The 15,379-nt window shown below is 39.8% G+C and overlaps 1 protein-coding gene across 2 annotated transcripts in view; it reads right to left on the bottom strand.

The window, feature by feature from the left end:
- Window positions 1–15,379, bottom strand: part of SLC49A4 (solute carrier family 49 member 4) — a 70,215-nt gene that overhangs the window by 42,243 nt on the left and 12,593 nt on the right. For both annotated transcript variants that reach the window (XR_014006511.1, XM_081188793.1), the window contains exons 2-3: window positions 13,964–14,057; window positions 2,638–2,900 (exon numbers count right to left, since the gene is read on the bottom strand). Coding sequence is in view for 1 of the 2 variants with exons in the window: in XM_081188793.1 (XP_081044919.1) it covers window positions 2,638–2,900; window positions 13,964–14,057 (357 nt within the window). In the remaining variant the exon portion in view is untranslated. The remainder of the gene's footprint in view (window positions 1–2,637; window positions 2,901–13,963; window positions 14,058–15,379) is intronic.

Here is a 15,379-nt window from a genome sequence, read left to right as displayed (position 1 = left end):
ACTGAAAACCATGGAAGCACCTCCCAGTTCCTGGTGTTCACTTTTAGCATCCCATGTTCAGGAGCAACCTCATCAAGAGAACTATGGTACAAATCGCATAGCTTTTCCAATGCAGAGTTTTATACAAAGTCACATCAATGAAGAAACAATGATTCAACTCAAATGTTTTCAGTAAAACCAGCAAGCAGGTCTACACAAATTCATTCAGCTTTATTCAGCTGTACCTGCCTAGTGGCAGCCAAATTAATCTCAAGCAGCCATTTACAAGAACATACAACATTTGGCCCAACTGCCTTTCCTGCCCAATTCTAATATATTGTCCCAATGCCCTATAAATATTGGCTTCTTTACACTAAAGAACCAATAACCATAATGCGAAAAGCTAGAAGAAAAAGCGTTCTATGATAAGGCAACACGTTCTGAAAAAGTCTGTATCATCACTCACCAAAACCCCCCAAATTCATTCCCCTTTTTTTGAGAAAAAAATGAGTATGATGCAAAGAGTTTGACAGATCTGCTAAGTGAAGGGTAAATATTTCTAGTTTTGTATGGGCTGAATCCAGTGTTACAGCTCTACCCACACAACAGACCAACACAATAAACTTCCTATTCCTCTTCTGTTCTTTCCAGCCTCCCACACATACCCAAATTATTTCCAGAGTGTTGGGGGACCCTACAGAGCAGATTTTGGAGATGTGCAGGGAAGGAGAGGAAACAGTACTCCGCTTCACAAGCACAACTAGTGTGCTGGATACAGCAGCAGCATTATTATTATTATTATACACTCTCTCTAGTGGCAAATATGGCCTGGGTCTGTAGTCATTGTTTTATTGTTTATTTACTCTGAATTTTATGTTGCATTTTAAATTTCTGTTTATGTGATAATATCCTGCCCTGATAGCATGTTCTGATAGAGGGTGGATTAGGAATTTTAAAAATACAATCAATCAATCAAGTGAGACTACATTGGCGGGCACCAGTTGCTATTTCAGAAGTTTTCATATTGATTTTAATGTATATGTTTTATTCACCATGCTGCTGTTTTGTTGTTTTATACCAGCTGAGTTACACTTAATATATTGTTGGTTTATTTTGTTTGTCTGATGCTTATATTTTGTTCCCTATCTTTTGGGAGCTTGGTTCAGAAAAGGACTGATAAATATTTAAATAAAATACAATATACCGGTATGGAAAGTATTCACAACAGCTGAAAGTTTACACTGGCCGGCCGGCCTGCAAAATTAGTTTGTCATTTTTAGCTATACTACATTGGTGCTGTGGGCAGTTAGTGTCCTGGCCCTCACTGCCAAAGGCTTTAATGATCCAATCAGATCAATATGTAAGGTAAACAACAAATTAAAAGGTCCAGTAGGTACACAAGAAGTGAGAATGCATTTTAAGCAGTTCCCAGCTATGGAAACCAATGGAAGTCAAAGTTTTCCTCTTGAAAAACCAACTACTTTTATATTCCTTGGTTACTTGTAACTTTCCAGCTAACAACTAATACAAACATATGCCTAACAGATACATTTTAATGTTTCTGCATTAACACAACACTCCAGCCATTTCCTCTCCAGTCAACATGAATGAATGACGGAATGAATGAATATTTATTATTACAGCTAAACAGCCAGCACACCTCCAGTCAGCATCTGTTTGTTAATATAAACTTGTTACGGGTGGGGGGGGGGAGCTATAATCTGCGGACTACTTTTCCTTTGTGTTCCTGTTCAATCCCCGCCTAGACTTGCTACCACCCTTGCATGACATTCATAAATAAGGGAAATGTCTTCTTAGTGGCTGCCCTGGAGGTCTGGGGCTGCCTGCCTTTAGAAATACATCAGAGGTAAAGCATTTTCTGCCTAGTGGAGCCAAAATGGAACAAATTGTGCTCAATTATTGACCCCTGGAAGATAGCTGTGAACACTGACACCAAAACAAATTAAGTTTGAATTGGCCATTCACATTTGTTAATTAAAGATTTTATTTTGCATTTCTTCTTAAATCAAAGATCAAAGCAATTCTTCTTTTCTAGAGAATACCTTATGATGAGGATCCTAAAATTCTGCTAAACGCTGCTCACAATATAATTCCTGAAAAAGTTGCATGACCAATGTATTCAGAAGCAGCATTTTGAATTTCATGAAAATCAGTTTAAGGCATTTGTGTTTGGGCTAAAATAAATGATGGGGCCTAACACAACTATTTACTGTGATAAAGCAGTTTCCTACCATTTTTAAGTAGACAAAAATCTACATAAAAATAAAAATATTTTGAAGGTAACTTAAAAATGATTTACAGAGGAAAGCAATTCAATCTGGACTTTACTGACTTATGAAAAACGGTTATTGAAAAAAGCAGAATTAAACCATCTCATGAAATGTTTGCTGGAGGAACTGTCTGGCTTGGGAAGTCTGAAAGAGGTATTACCTCTGGAATGACTGACGATATTCAAGGCAACAGTAAGATCAACAGCTACACACCCCACAACCAGTGTTTGGCTCTTACAATTAAGGGCAAATCATTCTAGAGCTCACAGTCATGGAGATTTATTTTCAGATGAGTCACTAGAGGGCGCCAGCAAACTCCTAATGGATGCACATTATGAAATTAAGTGTGAAATTACTTCTGCGATACCTGCGTACAACACAGCCTCAATGCGGTCTTTGATATGCTCCGGGCTGCTTCCAGGTGCAACTGTGGATGTGCCGTTCGGTCCTGGAACCACGAAGGGTCCTACTAAAAAAGCGCATGCTCCACCAAGGTAACCAATCAATGATGCAACAGCTGTGGCGGTGGCACGCTCATCTGGTGAAAACCATGTAGTGGAGAGGAATGGAGCAGCACTAGTGACAGTAGGGCCTGCCAATCCATTCAACAGCTGTCCTCCGTGGATCAGCCTAGGGAGAAAGCACAACACAAGACATTTACTGGCCAGGCACAAAGCTACCACGGTCAGTTTCTCCCTCCATACCACACTTGGAGACAATTGTGAGATACTGTTGCTGCTGCTGTGCATTTCCAAGACATGGAATGAAAGCAGAATCTGCCTCTTCCTTTGCCCCAAATCCTCTCCACATGCCAGATGAATCAGGTGAAGGAGTGGGGTCAATGTCAACTATGACTAATTAGTTACTAATATTGGTAAAAATCTAAGAGATTAAATTTGTTTACCTAACAGATTATGGTACCAATATTTTAAAGTTTATTAGGTTAGATTAGTTGATTTGGTGCAGGCTTTTTAATACATAAGTAATTTCTCAGCAGGCTAAAAACATTCTGTAATACAAACTGAGAAGAGTTAGATTTTCCTATACTCCTTTTTCTAAAATGCAACTTGAAATGCAATGGCATTTGTCAATCTTAACTAATGACATTCAGTGGGGAAACTACTATATGCTGGTAAGAAGCTGTTGTATTATTTGGGTTCTCTCAAATAAACCCAGCAGCCTTCACACAAAGAAGTCAAAATACTTTTTATGAAGAGGCAGCTGTCCTTGGGGTATGGAAAGTCTAGGCAATTTTGTTATTTCTGCATATGTCATTCGTACTCCAATAATTGCAGGAGGAGGAGGGGAAGACACATGCCAACTTTTTGGTAAAAATACTGAACTGTCAAAAAAAAGATTGCATAGCTGCTATTAAATCTCTCCCAGCATTGAATCCGTTTAGAATTTAAAGAACAGAAAATCTGACAAAGCATTAAGGTTTTATGATGTAGTGTTTGAGTACAAGGCACTATCAGGCATGTGTGTTCTTTAAGTTTGATGAACATGTCAATTCCTTTTTATTTATTATTGGGGGGGCATTAAGGTAATCAAGGATTTCACAACAAAACTTTAAAAAAGATATCAAAGGAGAAAGGGTGGGAATCTATCATTATGTTGTGACATACATACTGAAGGCTAAGAGTTCTGTCGTAAACTAAGATTAATAACTTTGCCCAATTATACAATCTAAGACCTTTAATATACAATTCCAGAGGCCATACAATCTCTCCAGCCTTGTTGTCACTGAAATAACATGCCAATGCAGTGTTAGGCAGCCATATGCTCCTTCTTGGCAATACGCAAAACTAAACTCCCAAACACTTAGCAAATAATTAAACAATGGCCATACTTTTGCAGGGACAGACATACTGGTCTGCTTCCAATGTAGTCAATTATCTCCTCTCTAATGTAAATTCCCCAAGAAGATTAACAACACACAGTTGAATTCATTATCTGCTCTATATTGAGGTGGACTGAAAGACATCCCATCATACAAATGTATGCATTTCAGTAATCATTTATAGAAACAAAACATAAATTAGCAAAATCACTTCGGACTGAAATCTGGAATTGCTCTGTTATTTTGTACTAGGGAAATCCATTACGAAGAAACCACCTCAAATACTGCCGCACACATTGGGACAGTGAAAACAGAACTCAGATTGCGTTGTATGTACAAACTGGAATCACAGCATGATGGATGCATAAAGCTGTATTATCCAGTTTATGCAAGCTGCAAACATAATTTTCACTGACACTGTGTATAAACAAAAGAGGGAAAGGGTTACATATGGGGAAAACAGCAGATTGTAAAGTTTCAAAGCCTTCCATCAAAACATTATAATCGACAAAGACAATGAGAATGACATGCCGAAGAGCCTCAATTGTCACTGTTTTCACAATGTTAAATAATAAGGTACGTGGCTGCTTAACATAGTAACAAATAGAAAAGGCAGACGCTTTGAGAAGATGACAGTTGTGCAGCAAGTCACTCTCTCTCTCTCTGATTAGAAAGGGGGTGGGAGGAAGTAAGTAAGAGGGAAGTGATAAAAGAAAGTTGCTGCTTCTACCAAGTGGACTGTTATCAGAAACCCAAAACAGAACTTGCTGCCCCCCCCCCACTCCTGCCGGCCACGCATCTTCTCAGCCATGCTATGGTCAACATATTGCTGCCTCTAAAAGCAGTAGGTCTCCCTCTCTCCCTCCCAAATATGTTTTGCTGTCTAAAGTGGAACACCAAATGTTCTCCCTGCTTAAATCCTCTCTCATCTCTTGTGGCTACAGCATGAAATAGACATGGTATCTAAATGCAGGACTTTCAGACTTAATTCTACTCAACACATACATTAGTTCATTTCACTGGACCAAACTAGTTGCCCCTTTTAACAGCCTTTACTGATTTTGGGATTGATTAAATGATTCCAAGGCATTTAATGACTTGTACAACCCTGGCTTTAAAATGCAATGACCCTGTTGTCCTCACAACTAGAGTGGCCCAAGGATGCTAAGAGTGGAAACTGTGACACCATTACCTGTACTGAAATATCTTCATTAGTTTCTCAGTTAGTTTCTGAACTCAATTAAAAGAGCTGGCATTAACCTATTAAAAGCCCTACACAGGGTTTGGTACCAAGATATTTATTGGAGTGCTTTCTCTCATACCAGTCTGCCTGCTCACTAAGATCATCATCTAAGGTTCTCCTCCAGAAACCCTGCATTCTGACGTGCAGCAGACTGGCGTTTTTTGGTGCTGCTTTTGTGCCTTTGGAAGACTGCTTGGTACCAGATGAGAATTCCCTTCCCCACAATGCTTTTTAATGACATATTGCTGCTGTTTCCTTTTATTCTCTTATACTGTCTGTTAGTTGACCTGGTAATTCTTGGACCTTGAAGGTGCAAGATAAAAACTGAATTTGTAAACAAGCAGGTATATATAGGGCTGCCATCTGCTGGATTGCCAAATAATGCTTTTGGCAGAGATATTTTGAAGGCATGCATGATGATGAGGAGATTGAAAACAGGGTTCATTCCACCCTGAAAGATCAGCTTGCTCTGCCAAAAGACCAGCTCCATCACATGCCTCCTACCTCTGAGCTGTTCCAATACCAGCTGGTCATTATAAGAACTACTATTTAAGAATTGGTGTCAAAATTTAATTTTTTCTCTATCCCCTCCCTGTCCCTTTTGGCTAAAGAGCAGGAACAAGTGTTCAAAACAAACAAACAAATATCTTGAAATATGTGGAGCTCAATCCTACGCAGCTTATTCAGAAGTAAGTCCTGTGGGCCTTACTTTTGGTAAAATGGTACAGGATTGCAGCCTTAGATTCCCAGTTTCTACACTCTGTCTGAAGCAGCCCCACAAGTTAGCTGTTCACCTCGGGGTGTGTAACAATTCCCAGTGGGTACCGTATTTTTCGCCCTATAGGACGCACTTTTTCCCCTCCAAAAATGAAGGGGAAATGTGTGTGCGTCATATGGGGCGAATGCAGGCTTTCACTGAAGCCTGGAGAGCGAGAGGGGTCGGTGCGCACCGACCCCTCTCGCTCTCCAGGCTTCGCGGACCTCTCCGCAAGCAGCAGGAGCCAGCGCTGGGCTCCCATGGCTTGCTGAGAGCTGCCTGTTTGGGGGCTGGGGTCGGGGGGAGCTCGGGCCTCCCCCACCCCAGCCCCGTGCCTGGGGGGAAAATAATTTCCCCCCCTTTGTTTCCCCCCCCCAAAAAAACTAGGTGTGCCTTATGGGACGGTGTGTCCTATAGGGCAGAAAATACAGTAATTTAGCAGATCCATTATTCAAGTTGTGTGACATGGAAGATCATTTTGAAAAGCAAAGTAATTTTTAGCACTAGTAAATAAAATTAATATTATTATGGTCACAGACCAGTTCTGGAGCACTAGTAAGCATCTTTTTTTCACTTGTTTTGCAGGTTTGTCTTATTATATTTTCCTTCACACTATAATAGTGGACGCCATGGGGTGATGTATAAGCTAGGTGATAAGTCAGTAACCTAATTATGATGTTAGCAGCTCTTAGCCCGACTCGGCTGGGGAGAGCAGGATACAAATAAATTATTATTATTGTTATTATTATTATTAATTCACTTTGGAAGAGGTTTGAAGTAAACACTCCCAACCACTGAAAATCTGTCCTCTTCATTTCCCAGCATTTACTGCCTTTATACATTCCAAATACCAAAACCGGAAGCCTTGTTGAAATCTCTCTACCACATACTTGTATTAATTCACTGATTTATGAACTCTGTCAGAATTAAGCCACTTTTCATTGGGGTTTTTTGTGCATCTCCACCTTATCTTCCTAGAGACGGACAGATAGGAGATACCCACGATATGGTTCAATGTATGGAGTAATCTACTACTATTCTAGAAGACAAATTTGTAGCAGCTAATATAGCTGACAGAAAAATATGAACACAACAGTATCAGTGCATTTTGCTTTTTTTATGGTGTCTTGTTATCACTGCAGCAGATTTCAGCCTGAAAGGACTATCGGAACTCTTTCTTACAAACCATCATCTGTTCTAAAAATTGCTCTCAGATTAGAAACATTTGTTCCCGTTATTTCCCCATTTTCTTCTTGTTTCTGTTATCCAGAAGGAGCAAAGAGCAACTGCATTTTCCCTCACTGCCTAATACTGTAATTTAAGTTTGATTCTGTAATGCAAGATGTCTTTTGTATGAAAGATGAGAAGAGCAAGACAATTTTGTTCCACACTTGGACCGAAAGGAAAGCATTTTTAAGACTGGCTAAGGTAAGAGATGTATTTTGATCGATTTCTATACTCTGTGCTCAGGTTTATACATTACTTTTCCAATATTCAGCTAATTATTTTCAGGTACCAAGCAACATAGTGAACTCTGAGAGTTCAATCTAAGAGTATGAAGCTTTTCATAACAAGCCTGAAACCAAAACTATGAAAGAAAATAAGAAGAACATTTCAACAGAGGGGGTTATGAAATAATCAATTACTTATCCTTTGCCTCAAGACTAAAGTTTGTGAAAGCCAAACCAGAACACCTGATTTTTTGATTTTTTAAAAATAAGCTTTGTGGCCAAATCAAAATCTTGAAGTTAGAATTAATTTGCATTAACTTTCCCTTGAACTAGTAATTGGGCAAGCAAGTTTACCTTCAAAAGGGGAACTGCTGTGACTGTGTTTAAATGAAAACAGAAAACAGTTCTGCTCTCCTTAACACAATTCAACTGCAAAAAGAAAGTCAAGGTAAAATCCTCAATGGTGAGTTTACAAACATGAAAATAATTATTTCATATTCCATGTGTCATATATACTACATACCAGTGTTAAGCAAGCATTCCTATATTCTGTATATAGGCCAAATGCAACGTTAAAAAAAAGAGGGTTCACTCCTTAGATGAATCAACCACATGTATTTTAGCAACTTCCTTTTCGGTGGCCAAACATTTGTAACCAAACATAAATACATATAGATTACAGTGTGTAGCACCCCAAGGGGGGGTCTCTTTAAAACCAGTATGTTATAAAATATTATCACTCACCAATGCCCCTCTAAATCTGTTTCTAGAAGATTCCCCAACCATTTGGAGCAGATTTAGGAGCAGGAGCTGCAGCTGGAGAGGGGAGAAATTGCTATCAATTGCTTCCCCTCCTTTCACTAACAGATTCTCTCCATCAGCAGATAGACCCAATGGATATGACGCAATGAGCATATTTAGCTACTGCACAAACTAGCAAACAACACTACTGGAACTAAATCCCACTAAAGAATCAAACAAGCTTTTCAAAGTATTGGTGAATATAATATATATGAAAATGGATGACATAAAACTACCCCCCCTCTTTTGAAAAACATAATATTAATCCAATAGTAATCCAATCTGGGGGTTGCCAGCACATGGACAAGGGTTAGGCTATCTCGGTCCAGAAATGGCCATATATTCACATGTAGCTGAAAAATAAAGGGTTGGTTTGTTTTTGCAGAAACTAGCATTTCCACCTACTGATATTTATGTAGAAGTGTCTTGTTCTATACAAATCTATACAAATAGATGCGCTGCCAAGTTATCATTGCTAAATGATATATTTGTACTGCAAAGGTTTTCCGCTTGCTAAATCTGTATTTAGCTTGTATATCTGGCTTCATTTTCAATGTTATGTAATCACCTAATACAATATGGGTAACGTGCGAATGATTTTGCTTAATAATACTACTAAAAATAAAATAAGACACATCTCAGGGAGAAAGCAGAGAAATAAGTGAAGCTGATAGGCTCTTCTAATAAAGACACTGTGGCTTGATACAGGAACTGCTTCTAGCTAGAAAAGAAAGAGCAAATATGAAAGCATCCAACATGAGTCTGGAGTAGTTTTGACGCTGAACTTGGTTAGATCCTCTCACTCATATTTGGGGTCTGTTTGTTTCTTGCTGCTATTGTTTTAAAGAAAAGTATAAGGATTCTGAAACACAATGGACTTCAATTTTTGATGAAGTGGGGGGTGGGGAATCTCATTATTGTGAAACTTTTTTTTACTGAAAGCCTGCCAAGCAAGAGTGAAAAATTTGCAATGAAACGAACACTGCAATACCAAGCCAAGACAATGGCATCTCTGTCAGACATCCTGACAGTTTAAAGGCAACAATATAACGATGCAGCAAGACCCCTGACAGTACAGCGACAAATCCTCTCAGATCGTCACATCATAATGCCGTGTTATTGCACAGCCATCACAGCTGTCAGACACTTGAGAATGTTTCTTCGGTCAAAGTTTGAAATAGGAGAGCAAACAGAATTGAAGCTTGCAGGGAACATGTTAAAAAAACAACAAGAAGAAAACAAAAACAACCCGTTTCAACATGATGGTTTTCTTCCATAAAGCCACACTTTTAAAAAAAAGCAGCACACAAAATAAATAGACATAGTGAGGTTGTAGGCCAAGCCTGCCCCAACCTGGTACTCTCCAAAATGTTTTGGTGTGTAACTCATTACTGACCACTGGCCATGCTGGCCGGGGCTTATGGGGTCTCACAAGATCAGGAAAGTACCAGGCTGCAGAAGGCTGGTATGGGCTCTTACTCTGATACTAATCAGATGCAGCAAACAGATATAGCAGTGAATGATTTCTCATCAATGGCATGAGTGGACCAATTAATCCAATTGTAGCCATCAAAAGATAAAATGGCTGCATTCAGACATAATAAGACTAGGCCTAGCTTCCCACCCAGGCTTCCACACTCCCCTCTCCTGACACAGCTGAAAGGAGATCGGAAGCTTCTGCTTCATTTTAAGTTAACTGCAATTTCTTCTGGTTACCGTATTTTTCGCCCCATAAGACACACTTTTTCCCCTCCAAAAATGAAGGGGAAATCGGGGTGCGTCTTATGGGGCGAATGCAGGCTTTCGCTGAAGCCTGGAGAGCGAGAGGCATCAGTGCGCACCGACCCCTCTCGCTCTCCGGGCTTCAGGAAGCTATCTGCAAGCCTTGCAAGCCCAGTGGGAGTACCCGCGGGCTCACAAGGCTTGCGGGCACAGCCTGCAGTCCCCGCGAGTGTCCGCAAGCCTTGCGCGCCCGGCAGGAGGTCCCACCGGGTGCGCGAGGCTTGGGGCGGCAGCCTGTTGCCCGAAGCAGGGGGAGCCCTCCGGAGGGCTCCCCGTGCTTCCGGCGAGTGGGACCTCCTGCCGGGTGCGCGAGGCTTGCTGACGCTCGCCCGAAGCAGGGGAAGCCCTCCGGAGGGCTTCCCCTGCTTCGGGCAGGTGAGCGCAAGGCTTGGGGCGGCAGCCAGGGCTGGGGGGGGGAATAATTTTTTAAAATTCATTTCCCCCCCCAAAAAATGAGGTGCGTCCTATGGGCCGGTGCGCCTTATAGGACGAAAAATACGGTAATATTAACTATGGTTAGTGGAAAAGCAAGCCACCTTCATAAACTATGGTTTGAAATTGGATGGAAGAGCAGCTAGGGGAAAAACCAACAGATTTCCATTGACCAGTGAAACCTCAACAATAACATGGCCATTCATGCCAGAAGACAAGAGCACTCTACAGCTGAGCCATCTGCTTCTTCCTCTCCTCCCTCTACAAGCTTACTAAATTTTGATGCATTTTTCAGCGAACCAGATTCAATCTAAATTGATAAAAATAAATAATTAGCTGTGTTTCATAATGTCTACACAGCTGAGGACCCTATTGGAAACGCTTGAAACAGTTATTGTATCTGCTGAGATTGTTGTGTCAGTGTGCTGTGGAAGATAGTGCCACAGTTTGCAGATACACTGGGCATTTAGCAAAATAAATCAGAGTTGTGGAAGAGTGGTTCCAAGTGTCGTAGAATCTGAATACAGAAGAGCAGTATTCCTAAGAAACAACAGGACAAATGCAGGAGAAATACAGACTGTGAATAACATTGTGTGTACACCACTTCTCAGATCAGTGGTTGGAGTGCATTGGATGCAAAGCAAATGAGGGTGTATAGGCAACTCTTGTCTAACTCTTTGGAGTGCTAAGACTAGTTAAAATGGCCAAAATATTGAGAACTCTCACACTCCCAACATAATCAAAGGCACAGAGTAAGATCTTTCCAAGAATTTTATGCCACGGAGAACTGTGACTGAGCCAGAAACCCACCATCCAAAGGGCACATCCTAAATTACCAGGTCTAAATCTTAAATTGCTTGACTTCTGCAAGAACGATCAATTCATTAGGACTTCTCAAGCTGGATCAAATGGCCTGTTCAAAATTTGGTCCAACTACTAAGCACTCTTGCCTAATGCCCCCCCCTACAAATCCCATTACAAAATAGCTTCCCTTGAAGGTTTATTACTCATTGCTAAGTATATATATGCTGGCAGCCCAGCAGTTTCCTTTCCTCACAGGAACTTGGCATGTGAACAGGGGTTTTTTGCCAATTGTTTTATTGATTTTTATATGAGGGAAAGTAACCCAATGCACTGCATGCTGCCCACAAATAATAAAATTATTAATACTTTGAACTTCAGTGGGTATGCTGGGTCCCAACTTCAAAGTGCTTTAAAAACAAAATTAATTAAATCTCACACTGCAGCCCAACCCTAAAACAATCAATAGGTCATTAAGACATTATTGTTTTATACTAAGCTGCTTATTTCACTCAGAAAGATGACAAATGCTTGGCAAATATCCACAAAAAAGATGATCTTGCCCTCGGATAATACTTTATGTTCCTTTTGTAGGTAAATACAATCAAGCTAAGTGCACTATTCTTTCTAAATGACCTTGTTAAGAACACAAAACTTATTCAGATCCTAACCAAGCCCAAAAGCTCAAGTTATAAGTTCAGATATTTTTGAAGGAGACTTGAAGGCGAAAGGAATGTAACTGTAAACACAGCATAAACTTCATAATACTCAATAACACATAAGACACAGCATCATTTCTTTTGAAAGCCTACCGTAAGCATCAAAGGAACAACTAATGTTCACATTTTTAGTTTCACAGAGCTATCACAATTTATATATTTTCAAAAAGGTCAAAACCAAACCACAGTGGTGAGGTGACATGTTGAATGATTGACACACAGAATGCACATTCTGGCTCTGTAGATGCACTACAAAGAGGGAGGGGAAGCTCTGCAGATATAGAGTGAATAATTGTACTGATAGTAAGGCAGAAGGGAAATAAATGACAATATAATATGCTTATAGAATCAGAGATAGAAGTAATTCCCTACAAAATGCAATTCTGGAAAACACACATTAATTTTTTTCCAAAATAAATAAGTTTTGTTTATATTATTGGATGCAACACACATGTGGATTTGCTGCATATCCAGCACTATAAACAAAGCTAATTCATTTTGCAAAAAGGTCTGGAAAGAAAATGGTAGAGGGAGTATACAGAGGGCAGAAAATTGCACCATCTGTCAAGTCTCTGCTCGCTGGAACCCCTTCCAATATCCTACTTGGTTTCTATGCCTTGCACAAAAGTTACCTGACAATTTTTTTTAATAAACAGAGTCCTTGAAAGCTACTTTTTAAAAGAAGTGGAAATGTTAACATTTTAGAAAGGACGCATGAGGAGTAACCTAGAACGTAGGACACAACTAGTGTTGTGGCTAAAACTACAGCCATAGCTATGTCTCTTTTGAGTTGTCTTGTGAAACCTAGAGCTCTGCCCTTGAGCAGTTCCCCATCAGACTCTTGCAAACCACTTGAAATTGCGAGGAGTTGTGGTGGACTATTTAATAAACTTTTTTTGTTCTACAAATAAAAGCACATACATATCTCATATTTGAGCAAACACCATCTGGCCTTTCTAATGTGATGTGCCCCTTTCCTTGTGAGCAAAGTTCTACGTTCTACTTTGGACTTAACTGATTTTACTATATCAGATTAATTATTTTTGCAGAATTTTCAACTATCCCATTTTTAAACTATCCTGCGAAGATAAACACTACATTGTTGCTGTTGTTGGCGGTGGTGGTATTGTTATTTACTGTTTTTGAGTCTGGGTGAGTTTGATATTGGCAGTGACAATGGTGGAAGTGAGTCTCATGTATATAGTATCAGTTCTACTATAACCAGGGGTATGATCTGGGGACCACAAGGCAATTACAATCTGATTTAGGGTTTTCCCCCTGCTCTAGACATCAGAAAATATATTTTAATGGTCCTCACACATGCAGAGCTACATATTCATTCTTTTGTTGTGTTTAAACCATGACAAATTCCTTCAAGTTTTATTTCCGTTGCTGGTGAACCACAGTATTGTGGGCATGACCTAACAGCTTGCAAAAATAAAGCATCTGAGGCAGAAGGTGGCTAAGAGGCCAGTCTTCATAACCCTTTCAAATCTCAGAATATCAGAATATCTGGTGGTCAGGAAAGGGGGTGGTCCTTATCTAGAAGGACATGGGGGGTGTCTCTAGTAGCTGGATGCTACATACAGTACTGTATCTCGCAAATAATCTTATTCAGCCCTAAGGAAAAAAATGCCATTAGAATGGTTTTATGGGATTTTTCTCATGTAGCTTTCCATGGTAGAAAACTAGATTTAAACTGCAGAATGTCTTCAACTAGGTTACTTCAACATCTTCCAATTGCTACCGGTTATCACCTTAGCTACACCACAGTCTTCACAGTAAAACCATTGTATCCTATTGAGACAAGATAATTTGGAAGGGTCCCCCTCCCCAGCCACTAAAGAACAAATAATAAACCTCTCACCATTTCCTTGTTTCTTGGTCTGATACAGGAACACATCTCAGGCCAGCTCCTACCACCATGAGGGATGATGTCAGCAACATAGTTACCCTGAGGCCTAAATGGAAAATAATAGCAATTTTACAAGGAAAACACAGGCGTATCCAAACATGTGACATAAAAAGTAGCAATTACAAAAGTAATCCTCCTTTTGAGGAAGTGCATCTTACAGGATATGTAAAACAAACATAGACAGAGATTAACAGAGTAAGAACTTTTAAAAACAGTGCTAATGCTTGCATGCTTAACTAAAATTTCAGCTGGCACTCCTACCCAGACTTAAACACCCAAGGCACCTAAATAATCAGACTTCTCCAATAATTTTGAAAGAGAGGGCAGCTCTACATAGGCATGTCTTCTACACAGAGATGTTATTGAAAGCAAAGGGGAAGCTGTGGTAAGGGGTCAGAGCTCTCTATGCACATCAGACCTCCCACAGCTGCAAGAAATTACTGGACAGGTAATTCGCGTGCCAAATCTGAATGATTTATCTAGTCTCATGTATAAAAGGGAGAAGTGGATGCGTATCATTTCCTTTTCTGAAATAGTTAACGTTTTCCCTTCCTGTTTTCAAAGTGGAGTCTTAAATCTAATCCTGAAATAAGTATGGCTTCTACATTGGAAGAATTTGCTTATTTGCAATACTGCAAAAAAAGCAGCGAAGACTGCAGTGTTCAGGTCCAATTGCCAGTTGCTGCATCCAGCATTTTAAAAATACTACATTGGCATTTAATGGATTTTTATATCTTCTCTACATGTGTGCTATTGAAGAATAACATGTGGTCGGATAAAGATCTTTATTAAGACTGCTATAACTTCATATGAATAAATATACTAATATATTCCTTATGACAGAATTCCTGTTGCTGATCCAGAGAGCGGATACATACACACTGTAGCAGATACAGATCCCAAACAACAGGGAACAAAGTATTAGGAATGGAGCCCAATATTAAGCCCTCAAGAAAAAGTATTTATATGTTTCGGCCAGTTGTGAGTTTTGCAGAATGTTCTATTGTCATAAATCAAGAGATTTCTTCTTCCTCAGAGGAATCACTCGTTTAATACTACATGTTTTTCTTCTGAATATTCTGTTGGCTGTTTTAGGTTGAGTTCGCACATAGTCTCCATTACCAATTTATTACTAGCAAAATGCCTTTCATGAAACTGACTGTGTGGAATGTAAGAGGTAAGAATGTGAAGCTCCCTTGAGAGTCCCAAGTCCCATGATGCTGGGAACTGATTTTTATAGATGCAGTACACAATTAACTTATTTATTATATTTAATGTTGGGTTCACATGATAAAAATGTGAGAATGGTTGCCAGCTCACCATTGACAAGCACATATTTTTCCTGCAAGACCTCCTACCAGACTTCAC

Source organism: Podarcis bocagei, assembly GCF_964188305.1.
Source record: "Podarcis bocagei genome assembly, chromosome: 1".
Lineage (NCBI taxonomy): Eukaryota > Metazoa > Chordata > Lepidosauria > Squamata > Lacertidae > Podarcis > Podarcis bocagei.
The sequence above is the reverse complement of the archived record's forward strand: the minus strand, read 5'-3'. Positions and strand labels throughout refer to the sequence as shown.